General features: G+C 40.7%; 1 protein-coding gene across 5 annotated transcripts in view; it reads right to left on the bottom strand.

Moving 5' to 3' along the window:
• ORC1 (origin recognition complex subunit 1) overlaps positions 1 to 12368 on the bottom strand; it is a 33312-nt gene extending 20944 nt beyond the window's left edge. For 2 of the 5 annotated variants that reach the window (XR_007154778.1, XR_007154777.1), the window contains exons 1-6: positions 12195 to 12368; positions 7686 to 7785; positions 5895 to 5994; positions 5131 to 5258; positions 2959 to 3137; positions 1208 to 1526 (exon numbers count right to left, since the gene is read on the bottom strand). Coding sequence is in view for 3 of the 5 variants with exons in the window: in XM_047870992.1 (XP_047726948.1) it covers positions 1208 to 1526; positions 2959 to 3137; positions 5131 to 5258; positions 5895 to 5989 (721 nt within the window). In the remaining 2 variants the exon portion in view is untranslated. Of the gene's footprint in view, positions 1 to 1207; positions 1527 to 2958; positions 3138 to 5130; positions 5259 to 5894; positions 5995 to 7685; positions 7786 to 9971; positions 10181 to 12194 lie in introns of those variants that run through there. The other 3 variants (XM_047870992.1, XM_047870993.1, XM_047870995.1) reach the window with 3 other exon arrangements.
• Between the last annotated feature and the right edge of the window lie 37 nt (positions 12369 to 12405).

Here is a 12405-nt window from a genome sequence, read left to right as displayed (position 1 = left end):
AAAAGTGAAAACACAAAAAACAAGCTCATAGATACAGGGAACAGATTGGTGATCACCAGAATCAGGGGATGGGTGAAATGGGTGAAGGAGGTGAAAACTTACTAACTTCCAGTTGCAAAGTAAGTAAGTCATGAGGATATAGTGTACATGGAGATATAATAGCAACTATTGTTAAGAATACAGTTACTGTTGGGGCGCCTGGGTGGCGCAGTCGGTTAAGCGTCCGACTTCAGCCAGGTCACGATCTCGCGGTCCGTGAGTTCGAGCCCCGCGTCAGGCTCTGGGCTGATGGCTCGGAGCCTGGAGCCTGTTTCCGATTCTGTGTCTCCCTCTCTCTCTGCCCCTCCCCCGTTCATGCTCTGTCTCTCTCTGTCCCAAAAATAAATAAAAACGTTGAAGAATACAGTTATTGCATATCTGAAAGTTGGTAAGAGAGTAAATCTTACAAGTTCTCATCTCAAGAAAAAGTTATTTGAACCATGAGTGGTGACAGATGTTAACAAATCATTATGTTGTATAACTGAAACTAATATAATGTTATGTTAATTACACCTCAATTTTCTTTAAAAAGGGAAAATTTGACACATGCTACAACATGGATGGTCCTTGAGGACATTATGCTAATTTAAACCAGTCAGAAAAGGGTAAATTCTGTATGATTCCACTTCTATGAGGTATCTAGAATAGTCAAATTCAGTAAAAGAAAGCAGAATGGTGGTAGTCACCCAGGGATGGTGGATGGGGAATTGGGAGTTATTGTCTAATGGTTGCAGAGTTTCAGTTTTAGAAGATGATGGTGATGGTTGCACAAAAACAAATGTATTTAATGCCATTTAACTGTACACTTAAAAATGACTAAAATGGGAGATGGTTAAGCATCAGGTCATGATCTCGCCGTTTGTGAGTTCGAGCCCTGAGCCCGGCTCTGTGCTGACAGCTCAGAGCCTGGAACCTGCTTCTGATTCTGTGTCTCCCTATCTCTCTGCTCCTCCCCTGTTTCCTCTCTCTCAAAAAAAAATAAACATTTTTTAAAAACTAAAAAATTACTAAAATGGTAAATTTTATACTGTGTGTGTTTCAACATGTGTCCAATCAGTACCTGGCCCACTGCTCAATACTATAGCACTAACTCAATACTATATGAGTTAATATTTTATCATATTCCTTTAGTCTCAATATTGCCCACTGTGACCCATCTCACACTTACCATTGAGCTCCAGTTTCTTCTTTGCCCTTGGGGTGACAGGATGAGAAGGAGTTCGGCGAGATTTGGAGGTAGAATGCCTTGATTCAATCCTTTTGATCGCATGCTCTGCTGTGGTCCTAGAAGGGCTTTCTATGCTCTTGGTCTTGACTCCCACAGGCTTCTGGCTCCTCGGGCTGCCTTCTTGTAGCTTATCAAACTCTGCAAATAGTTCTGGGGATAGTGGTCTGAATGCCTTCTCATTCCAAGACAGTTTCACAAAGAGTATCTTCTCATCTTTCAGATCCATAGGTAACACTTCATCTGGGCCTAATGCTACTACCTGAATTTAGGATGTACAGGTGAACAGGAAGAAATGTGAACCAAATGAGCCAAGGAATTCTTCATGAGAGTGAGGATTAAAAATCATTTAATCTGTATCCTTACCTGGAATGTCACTCTTCCAAACTAAAGAGGCACAGACATGGCATAGCAAATTTCCAGACTCCTAGCTGACACTCCTACACTGAGCTGTTTTCTTTCCCAGTCCAATCTACTCACTCATGTCAAATTTCCCCACAACTTCTCTAAGCACGCTCCCCTGCTCAAGTCCATAATGGCTCCCAGCTCCAGCAAGATCTGATTATTAAACTGGTTTTTGGTACCTTCTAAAATCTGGCCCCACTCTACCTCCTGAGTGCTCAGTATTCTTCCAAATGGCCTTCCATCACTATTTGAGCTTGGCTTGTCACAGCCCTGCTTATCCCCCACACCCCATTATGTTCCTACCTAAATACCTTCTTCCCACTCTGCCTTTCCTTGACCCATTTTGCTACTTCAACTTCTATATCTGCCTTTTACTCCTTCACTCTTTTAACTCCAGAGACAAACTATTTTGAGGCATATGCTATGCTGGGCTCACAGACTGGAAGAGAAAACAGACTATGGTCATGCCATACCTAAGTCTCTTTGCCCTACCATTAAACCAACTACTTAGGAGCGCCTGGGTGGCTCAGTCAGTTAAGCGTCGACTTCAGCTCAGGTCACGATCTCGCGGTCCGTGAGTTCGAGCCCCGCGTCAGGCTCTGGGCTGATGGCTCAGAGCCTGGAGCCTGCTTCCAATTCTGTGTCTCCCTCTCTCTCTGCCCCTCCCCCATTCATGCTCTGTCTCTGTCTCAAAAATAAATAAACGTTAAAAAATAAATAAATAAATAAACCAACTACTTAATCACCATGAGACCTTATTTCATATCATGATCTAACCCCATTTTAGGGGCCTGAAGTAGCTCAAAAAATAACCTGTATCTTAGTTTCCAAACCAGTGTCTCAATTCATTCTACAGTTCATCGAAACCTGATTTATCACAAAATCACGTAAAATAAATTTGCCCTAAGCAACTAACACTAACACTCTTTGTACTGATCTACTCAAGGTGAAGTCCTCATTTAAGCAAGTGTATTCACCCTTGCAATGCTTTGTCTGCCACAATCACAGCTAAATATAATTTCCCACTGAGATACATTTGCTAATTCCTGCTCATCCCTCAGGTCACAACCTAAATGTCACTTCCTCCAGGAGGCTCCTAACACACAGTAAGTGCTCTCCATAAATATTTGTTGAGATAAAGTAGGCAGGTAAGCAGAAAAGATGACAAACAGGAAAAAGTGCATTTCCATAGGGTAAATTAAAGCCAGTAATATTTCTGAGGTCATGCAGTTTAGGAGGCAGCCAGAAATAAGCTTCAAGATAGAACTGAGTGTCAAGGCATCACCTACCTGCACATGGCCAATGATGGTCTCAGCATTAATGTTGCTATTACAGGCAGGGTAATCATACCAGAATATCTCCTGTGCTGCAGGCTTCCGGCCCAGCAAATGCCGTTTACTGACAGGCACTTCACAGAATCTGATAAACCACTGGACTCGAGCACGTTTCTTGGAATGAGGTTCAGAATCTAGGAGGGACAGGTGGAAAAGGGAGGGTTAAGAAAATGCAAGAACATTTTATTAAACACTTCCTATGTGCCAGACACTGTACTAAGCACCTGATAATACTTGATTGACATATTATTTTTAATCCTCACATTAACCCTACAAGGTAGGTATTATGGCTATCTCTCTTTTACAGGCAAAGTTATCAAGTTACAGGGACCTTAAGTAATTTTTCAAAGGTCATAGGATCAACCAGCAGCGATCTGACTCCACCAGCACCCATGTATTTCTCATTTTGTTCCACTTCCTAATGAGGCTATCGGTCATCAAAGAAGTTACAAAAGGCATTTGAGAGGAGCAATTCTAAACACAGGCACTGAACAAATCTGGCAAATCAGGGATTATAAAGAAGCCACCAAAAATAGCAAAACAAAAATTGTGGCAAAAATTAGAGCATTAGCCACTGAGGTGACTTCCAGCAAACGTATGCTTGCATTTTTTAGCTTTATCTTTATACATTAATATGATATTAATATGCATTAATATCACTCCATACCAGCATCAGGCCCAAGTGAAAGGACATACACAATCACTAGCACCACCATCATCATCGCCTCTTCTCTTTCTTCACTTCAGATAAAGACTGAAGCCATCCAATGGAGCAACACACAAAGATTCTAAAATCTATACACAAAGGCCCGTAGCTCAAATACAGAAGCCCACCGTGCCAATGTGCTCCCCCTGGTGGATGTTAGTTTCATGAGGTTTTCTTCCATTCCTTTTAGGCATACAAACTGCCACAGGAATACCTATCCTGTCATTCTCTGCCTAGCTTTTGGAAGACACAGTTTTATGTAGTTTCTAATTGCTATCTTTCTTCTTCTTCTTGTTTTTTTAAAGTTTATTTATTTATTTTTGAGAGAGAGAGAGAGGGACAGAGGATCTGAAGAGGGCCCTGTGCTGACAGCAGAGAACTTGATGTGGAGCTTGAACTCACGAACCATGAGATCATAACCTGAGCCGAAGTTGGACACTTAACTGACTGAGCCACCCAGGAGCTCCTGCTATCTTTATTCTTAATTCCCCTTTTGGAACTCTGCCCCATTCCTACCTTTCTGCTTTGCAGAGGGTTAAAAGCTCAGAAAGTCAGTTGAGGGCTGTGAGTGTGGACATGCAGCCTCTGGTTAACACTACCTTCCCTTTTGTTCCTCTGGAATTAGGGGTAGTAATGGCTTTCTGCACTTACTGATCTCTGGGAAATACCACCTTTTGTTCCTCCAGCCTTTTCAACACTTATACACAAGTCCCTATGGGAAAAACTAAAGATCTTTTTGTTTTCTTGATTGAACATCAACTGACATACCTTCCCAATCCAACTTATCTCCTCCCTTGTAAAAAAAAAGTTACATTTTCAAAATTCATCACTATCTTCCTCATACTAAAATTAAAGGACACCAGGGTGCCTGGGTGGCTCCGTCAGTTAAGCATCTGACTTTGGCTCAGGTTATGATCTCGCAGTTCGTGAGTTTGAGCCCCACATTGGGCTCTGTGCTAACAGCTCAGAGCCTGGAGCCTGCTTTGGATCCTGTGTCTCCCTCTCTCTGCCCCTCTCCTGCTCACATTCTCTCTCTCTCTCAAAAATAAACATTAAAAAAAAATTTTGTTAATTAAATTTAAAGGACACGTCTGTATCATCTATTTTTTTTTCCTTCCCCCTTCCTCCTGAATTTATCCTTTATCCAAAACTGCCTTAAGGACCATTTTTACCCACGCCTAAAAATAATGGAAAACCTAATTCTTGAACTCCGCCAATCCCATTTTTACCCACTACTGCTCTAGCGAGCAAAAAAGTTTACTAGACGTAACAGGGTACAGCTAGTGCTTAAGTGACCCCACCTCAGAATCTAGGGTTCACACCCTCTATGTTGCAGTGAACAGAAAAATCAGCAATCAGAAATCTTGCAGCTCCCAATCATTCATGATAAGGAATGGTTCTCATTCCAGCCCCAAACTCACCATCTTCAAACAATTCAACCAATTTAGCAACATACGGATTTTCATCATCATCCCCTTCAATCAACACGAATTGTCCAACTTGGATGTGAATCTCAGTCAAACTACCTTCTATTTTGACACTCATTTCTCTAGGAGGGAGAGAAACATGTTAGGAAATCGTTTAGGATGGGCCAACCTCTTCCGACCCTCTGGGCACAGATGAAAGTGCTCTCCAACTGGAAATCCCCGAAATAGTTTCTCTCTGATGACCAATTCTCCTATTAGGAAACCAATTCACCCATAAAGTCATATGCCAGAAGAGATGAAATGGGTTGAATCAATTGTTTCAGTGTGAATGATTAATCTAGAGGCCTTACTATGAACCCTAACTTCTCTCAGTTATTGACAAAGAACAAAGGCTTCCCAAGCATGAAAGCTGCCCAGTAACAGTATCAAATTCTTCAGAGACCTCTAGGGCTGAGAGGACATCTAAACAACATCAAATCCCACCCTATTATTATGCAGAAATACACAGAACCCACCTTAAATAGATATAACATTATCATACCTACCAAATTTTATTAATGATATAACATCTTACTATATCACTGCTTTATTTATGCTATCATCTTACATTAAACAAAACCCTTCCTTATAATCTATTCATATTTATTGTCCCTCAACTCTCAATCTGTAATAACTAGAACAGGCTGGATACAAGTTATTAACAGTTTAGTGTGGAGAAGCTATTATTTCCAGGACACCAAACAGAGTCCATCACTCACTTGTAGATGTGGTAGTGTAGTTTTTGATCCAACAATGGCCTGCCAACCCACGAGTAAGTTTGTCTGGTCTTCAGCCTTGTAGGGTAGTATGCCATGGCTCCTATGTGAAAGTCACTAACTGAGTTAACATGACAATGCTCTGATGGATTCTAGCACACAGTCCCTGCCTTCGGTGAGTTCGGCCTACTCTTCTGCCCCCAATACATTTTATATCCAGATTTTAGATTTAGAAAACATTTTCTTTGATGAAAAAGTCAAGTTCTATACAGACTGAACACAGCAAATTTAGTATCATCTGTGTATGTCTTGTACTGTCTTATCTGTTCCTGTGCACAGTCAATATGTAAGAAAAGAAACTATAAATATTTAGAAGTACCTACTAGCTACAATGCACAATGATAGGTATTAAACATTCAACAACTCAAAACTAAAGACAGTGATACAATGGTTGTAAGCATCTTCATAACACTTATAAACCAGGTTAAGGCTGTTGAAGTAGCAAAGGCTCCCTACAGGGGTTTTCTGAACTGAATATTGAATAGTAAGTAAATATTGATAAGATAAAATTAAATAAGGGATTCTAAGGGATGGAGGGAAAAACATACAAGAGGCATTTAGGGGAATGGTAATGGGTTTTATCAAGTGTATCATTACACTTACACTGAAGACAAAAAACACAAAACCTCTCTGACATTTGAAAGGGGACTTTTCCTGTGCATATGACAGACCCTAGCTGTAAATAGTGTGAATAGCAAAAAGAAATGCTTATGTTAAAGTACATGGGGAAAAAAAGGAGACACTTTTACTGATAAAAACAGAAATGTGAATGAAAAATCCAAGGATATCTGACAATCCTGTCTACAATTTGAGAGCTGCAATCTATTAGTCCTAATAATAATGCCAATCTATTATTTTAAGTTTAAGTAATTAAGATAATAAATCTTTCCTCTAAATTCAATGCTTTTTTTATGAAACTAAAATTTGACAAAACTGGGGCTAAATAAAAAAATTTTTTAATCCTTTTGACAGAATTACTCTGAATTACTGATAGATGGGCCAATAATTTCAGGCTGTGTTGAAAACAACATCCTGATTAAACAAGCTGGTTTCCTAAAGTTCAGTAGCATGTCCTATATTCTAACTTGGGAACATTCTGACCTATAAGATTTTCAGCTTTTGAAAAAGGTATTTTTTATGGGGCACCTGGGTGGCTCAGTAGGTTAAATGTCTGACTTCAGCTCAGGTCATGATCTCACAATCTGTGAGCTGGGAGTCCTGCATCGGGCTCTCTGCTGTCAGCTTGGCCCACTTAGGATCCTCTGTGTCCCCCTCTCTCTGCCCCTACCCTGCTCACGCTCTCTCTCTCCCTCCCTCCCTCTCTCAAAAATAAACAAAAAAAAAACCCACACTGAACATTTAAAAAAATAAATTTAAAAAAATAAAAAAGGTATTTTTTTCCTATGCTTTGAGGAAACTAATTAGCAAAAAGAAGAAAAGGTACTAAGTCATTAGTAAATACACAGCTTAGAAATGATGCCTAAAGGATTGCTATTAAAAACATTAAGAGTACTATATAATTCACACATAGTACTATTAAAATCAATCTAATTTTAATTAAGTACATCACAGAAATGAACAAATAGCAAAGACTAAGGAGTAAAAAAAGTAGGAGACTTGTGCTCAAATAAAAAGTGAATTTGGATTCATTATAACCAATAATCTCTTGGCAAAAATTAGTAAAACGTTTTGAATCACAATAAATGTTCAAGGAAATACAGAACACTAACTTACCTTACAATATATGTTTCTTTTAATGGATGATCTAACACAGAACTGTCAGTAGTAAACTTGGATCTTTTCACCTTTCCACAATGCAACCAGGCAAAATAGGCTACAGAGGTAACAAAAGATGCAAATAAATTACAGATCTCACTAAACCCTGCCATTAAAAAAAAAAAAAAAAAGCCTGGAATATCACTGAGAGTACTTTGCAGCAAACTGGTCTCCCTGAAAACTTTCTATAATTCCCGAATAATCTAAGTGTAGAATAAATCACCTGATTTGCCACTTTGACTATAATATTTGACTCCACTGAAACAACATTTTCATTCTTTCAACCCCCAAATTGGCAAAGAGAAGGACAACCACCTATAAGGTACTCATATATACCTAAGGGAATCAAATCCAAGCTCTCAGCTTTTTAAAATACAGATGATATTTTAGCTTACTAAAGCAGACATCCTCCTTCAAAAACCAATCCAAGATAAAATTTCTAGGAGGTCATGAGCTATGATCAATGAGACCAGTATGTGGGGTGCCTGGGTGGCTCAGTCAGTTAAGCGTCCAACTCGATTTCAGCTCAGGTCATGATCTCACGGTTCGTGGGATTGAGCTCCACACTGGGCTCTATGCTGACAGTGCAGAGCCTACTTGCAATTCTCTCCTTCTCTCTGTCCCTCCCCACCTCAAAAGAATAAAAAATTAAAAAAATGAGACCAGTATATGGACATATATATACAAGGGTGGGTGGTTTACCCTAGGCTGAACAAACAGGGATACTGGAAGAAAGACTGTCTGGGCTCAGACATATAACCTGCCTCCCACTGGTCTATCACTATGCTTCAAGCCTGCTTTCCCAAACTTTAAGCAGATCAAGGTTGTTGGTGTCCTCAGATGTATTACACAGTTGCTGTTCTCTCTTCTTGCATATCTTTGCAGGGATGGCTCAGGTCTCAGCCCCAATAAAACTTTCTCAGATAGGCCTTCACTGATACCCAATGGAAAGTTACCCTGTTACTCCCTTATACTGTCCATCATGTTCCATTACCCCACCCTATGATCAAAGCAATAAACACTATATTAATTTCTTATTTATTGTACTTCCTATACTAGAATGTTAACTTCCAGGGGGGCCTGGGTGGCTCAGTCAGTTAAGCATCTGGCTCTTGATTTTGGCTCAGTTCATCAATTTCATGGATTCATGAGTTTGAGCCCCACATCAGGCTCTGTGCTGATGGCATCGAGCCTGCTTGGGATTCTCCCTCTTTCTGCCTCTCCCCTGCTCACACTCTCTCTCAAAATAAATAAACTTAAAAAAAAAAAAAAAATGTTAGCTTCCAAAAAGCACAGATATTGGGACCTTGTCTATCTTATTCATAACTGTATCCCCAGAGCCTAGGTTAGTACTTGGCACAAAAAAGGTGAATGAATGAATGAAAAAACAAATTGATTTTAAAAATTGTCTGACTCTTGATTTTGGATCAGGTCATGATCTCATGGTTCATGAGCCCCATGGTGGGCTCCATGCTGACAGTGCAGAGCCCGCTTGGGATTCTCTCTCATTTCCTCTCTCTCCCTCTCCCCTGCTTGCACTCTCTCTTTCTCTCAAAATAAGTAAATAAACTTAAAAAAAAAAAAGGATTTAAAAAATCATTAGTGTCAATTAATACCAAGTGTGGTATGGACAGAGAACAGCCAGAAATCTCATACACTGCTGAAGGGCACGTAAATTGGTAAAACTGCTTTGGAAAAGGGCAGTATCTACTAAAACTGAACATATGAACATCCTATGACCCAGGAATTCCAACAGAATATACCCAACAGAAAAACATACAAACCATTCAAAGACATGAACCAGAATGTTTACAGCAGCTCTATACAGCAATGAAATTCAACAAACTATAACTGCACACATGGGGAAAATCTCACAAAGTAACAATGAACTAAAGAAATCAGACACCAGAAAATATCATACTATATCAATTCCATTTATATAAAGTTCAAAAATAGGTAAAAGTAACCTATGGTGTTAGAAGTCGTAATAGAAGTTAACCTAGGTGACTGAAAGGGAACATGGTGGGAAGCCAGATGTTTCTGGGACGCTGGTCATGTTTCTTGATCTGCATGCTGGTTGCACAGGTATGTTCTCTTTAAGAAAATTCATTGACCTGTACATTTGATATGTTCACTTGTCTGTAAATATTTTTCAATGAAAAGTTCAAAAAATTAATGGAGAGTCCATCTAAAGAGGCAGCATAAGATGTCAAGCCTCTTTGTACTGTTATCCCACTTTCTTACCTTATGACCCAGCATTTCATCTCATCCACCATCAGCAGAGAGATCACCCAAGAGGGGTGATGAATGGGGTAGAAAGGCAGTCAGTCTGACTTGGCCTAGCAAAGGCTTTGGCTTCTAGGAGATACCCACAACAGACTCTCAGTGTTGCAGATACCAGAAATCGGGAACATACATACCACCCAGTGCAGGGTGCCACACCCAAGGAAAACATAAGGGAGTCATGGTTGCAGTAAAAATGATAGCAGATACATATTGAGCCAATATTATGATAGAAGGTGGAGCCAAAACTCTATGAATTTATCTCATTTAATCCTCAAAATAATCCTAGAACAATGCTAGCACATATTAAGTGCACAGTAGGTACTCAATAATAAATATTTGCTGAACGAAAGGTAGGTGCTATTAGCCCTTCAAAATGATTAACTTGTCCTGGGGCGCCTGGGTGGCTTGGTCAGTTAAGCGCCCGACTTCAGCTCAGGTCATGATCTCACAGTTCATGGGCTGGAGCCCTGCGTCAGGAAGTGTTCACAGCTCAGAGCCTGGAGCCTGCTTTAGATTCTGTGTCTCTTTCTCTCTCTGCCCCTCCCCCACTCGTGCTGTCTCTGTCTCTCAAAAAAGTGAATAAATGTTAAAAATTTTTGGGGCGCCTGGGTGGCGCAGTCGGTTAAGCGTCCGACTTCAGCCAGGTCACGATCTCGCGGTCCGTGAGTTCGAGCCCCGCGTCGGGCTCTGGGCTGATGGCTCAGAGCCTGGAGCCTGTTTCCGATTCTGTGTCTCCCTCTCTCTCTGCCCCTCCCCCGTTCATGCTCTGTCTCTCTCTGTCCCAAAAATAAATAAACGTTGAAAAAAAAAAAATTTTTTTTTAAATGATTAACTTGTCTCAATGTTACTCTGGATCCCACAGCCTTAATTAGAACCCTGAGCAGCCAGATTCCAATGAACTCTAAACCACTTCACTTTACAACACCTGTGTGAAAGTGGATACTGTTAATACATGCCTAAGAGAACTTGCTTCTGTTGTGCTTACTACAATAAGTCAGGCTTCCCAGGCCACTAACTGGGAAGTCAAATGTATCCCGATTTTCTTACCCACAACATGGGGATAATAATAGACTCTTCCTTCTATTCAACAAAAAATTTTAATCACCCATTGTGTGCTAGGCACTATTCTAGAATTAAGTGAGAAAATGCAAAAATGGTAAAAATCACTTGCCCACTCCCTAATCCCTTGCATTTATTTTTAAGAGATAGTGGTTCTTTTTTTTTTTTTTTTTAATAATTTGATGAACGTTATGAAACTCTCATGCAATTCACACAAAATTTTGCTTTTAATTTCAGGGGATTCATAAACCTTATAAAATCCACATATTACCCTCTATTACGTTAAAAACTGTTGCAGAAGGACGTGGTAAATTATGCTGTCACATCGGAAACCTCCGTTGGCATTCACAAGTACCCAAAAACAGCACGGAAGAGGGTACCATTTTTACGGACAACTAAAAGAGAAAACTGACACATCTAATCATTGTAGTTTCGCAGATAGTAGCCCCGGATAGGAATCTCACATCTCATGTGTCTAAGTCCAGTGCTTTTTCCAACTGTAAAAACAGAAGGCCTTTCTATTCCGGGGTTAGCCTAGAGGAAGTAAAAGACGTGCCAGTAGACTTCTCTCCTAGAAGAAGGTGGATGAGAGTCCAACAGTTAAGAGCAACTCATCTGGGGCTTAAAAAAAAAAAAAAAAAAAAAGACCTGGGTAGGAGCCTCTTACTCACAAAAAGCGACCTAGACAAGTCTCTCTCTGGGCTCAATTGATACATCTGTAAAATGGAGTCATAACTTCTGCTGCTTTGCCTTCCCTGTGGTGCTTGGTTCACGATGGCTCAAAGGAGGAAAAGATGCAAATGCATCACAAGGGCAAAGCCGATAGAAGATATGGTTACGATCATTAAATGAGAACCTCAGGGCGCTGTGGCCAGGAATACTCACGCTTTTCTGCTGTTGGCTTCCGGTTTCCCCAACTACAAATTCTCCGTCCCTGACGGAGTGGGAAGCCTTTTACAAATCGGGATGTGGAAAAGAAGAATGCTCCTAATGGGCTTAGAATTTAACAGGCGCTTAGTAAATATCTGCTGAACGAATCAATGATTGAGTGCGTCCACAGAGAAAAACTTCCGCAGTCCCCCTGGCTCAGATCCCCCTCCAGCCCCGGAACTCCACACTCACCAGTTGCCTAAGCCCTCCGATTCCACCGTCTCTGCTTCAGGAGCTCGTGGAGCCGCAGCAATTCTAACCTGCCCCAGCTGGACTCCTCTTACAGCCACTGGCCGCACGCTGGAGACAAAGCGGGAGACTACCTGGGAAAGTAGAGAAGATGGAGAAAAGAAAATTTCGCGCCAAACGTCGTGGCCCCGCCCCCAGGCTGTCTCCACGTTCC

The sequence above is a fragment of the Prionailurus viverrinus genome, chromosome C1 (assembly GCF_022837055.1).
Source record: "Prionailurus viverrinus isolate Anna chromosome C1, UM_Priviv_1.0, whole genome shotgun sequence".
Lineage (NCBI taxonomy): Eukaryota > Metazoa > Chordata > Mammalia > Carnivora > Felidae > Prionailurus > Prionailurus viverrinus.
The sequence above is the reverse complement of the archived record's forward strand: the minus strand, read 5'-3'. Positions and strand labels throughout refer to the sequence as shown.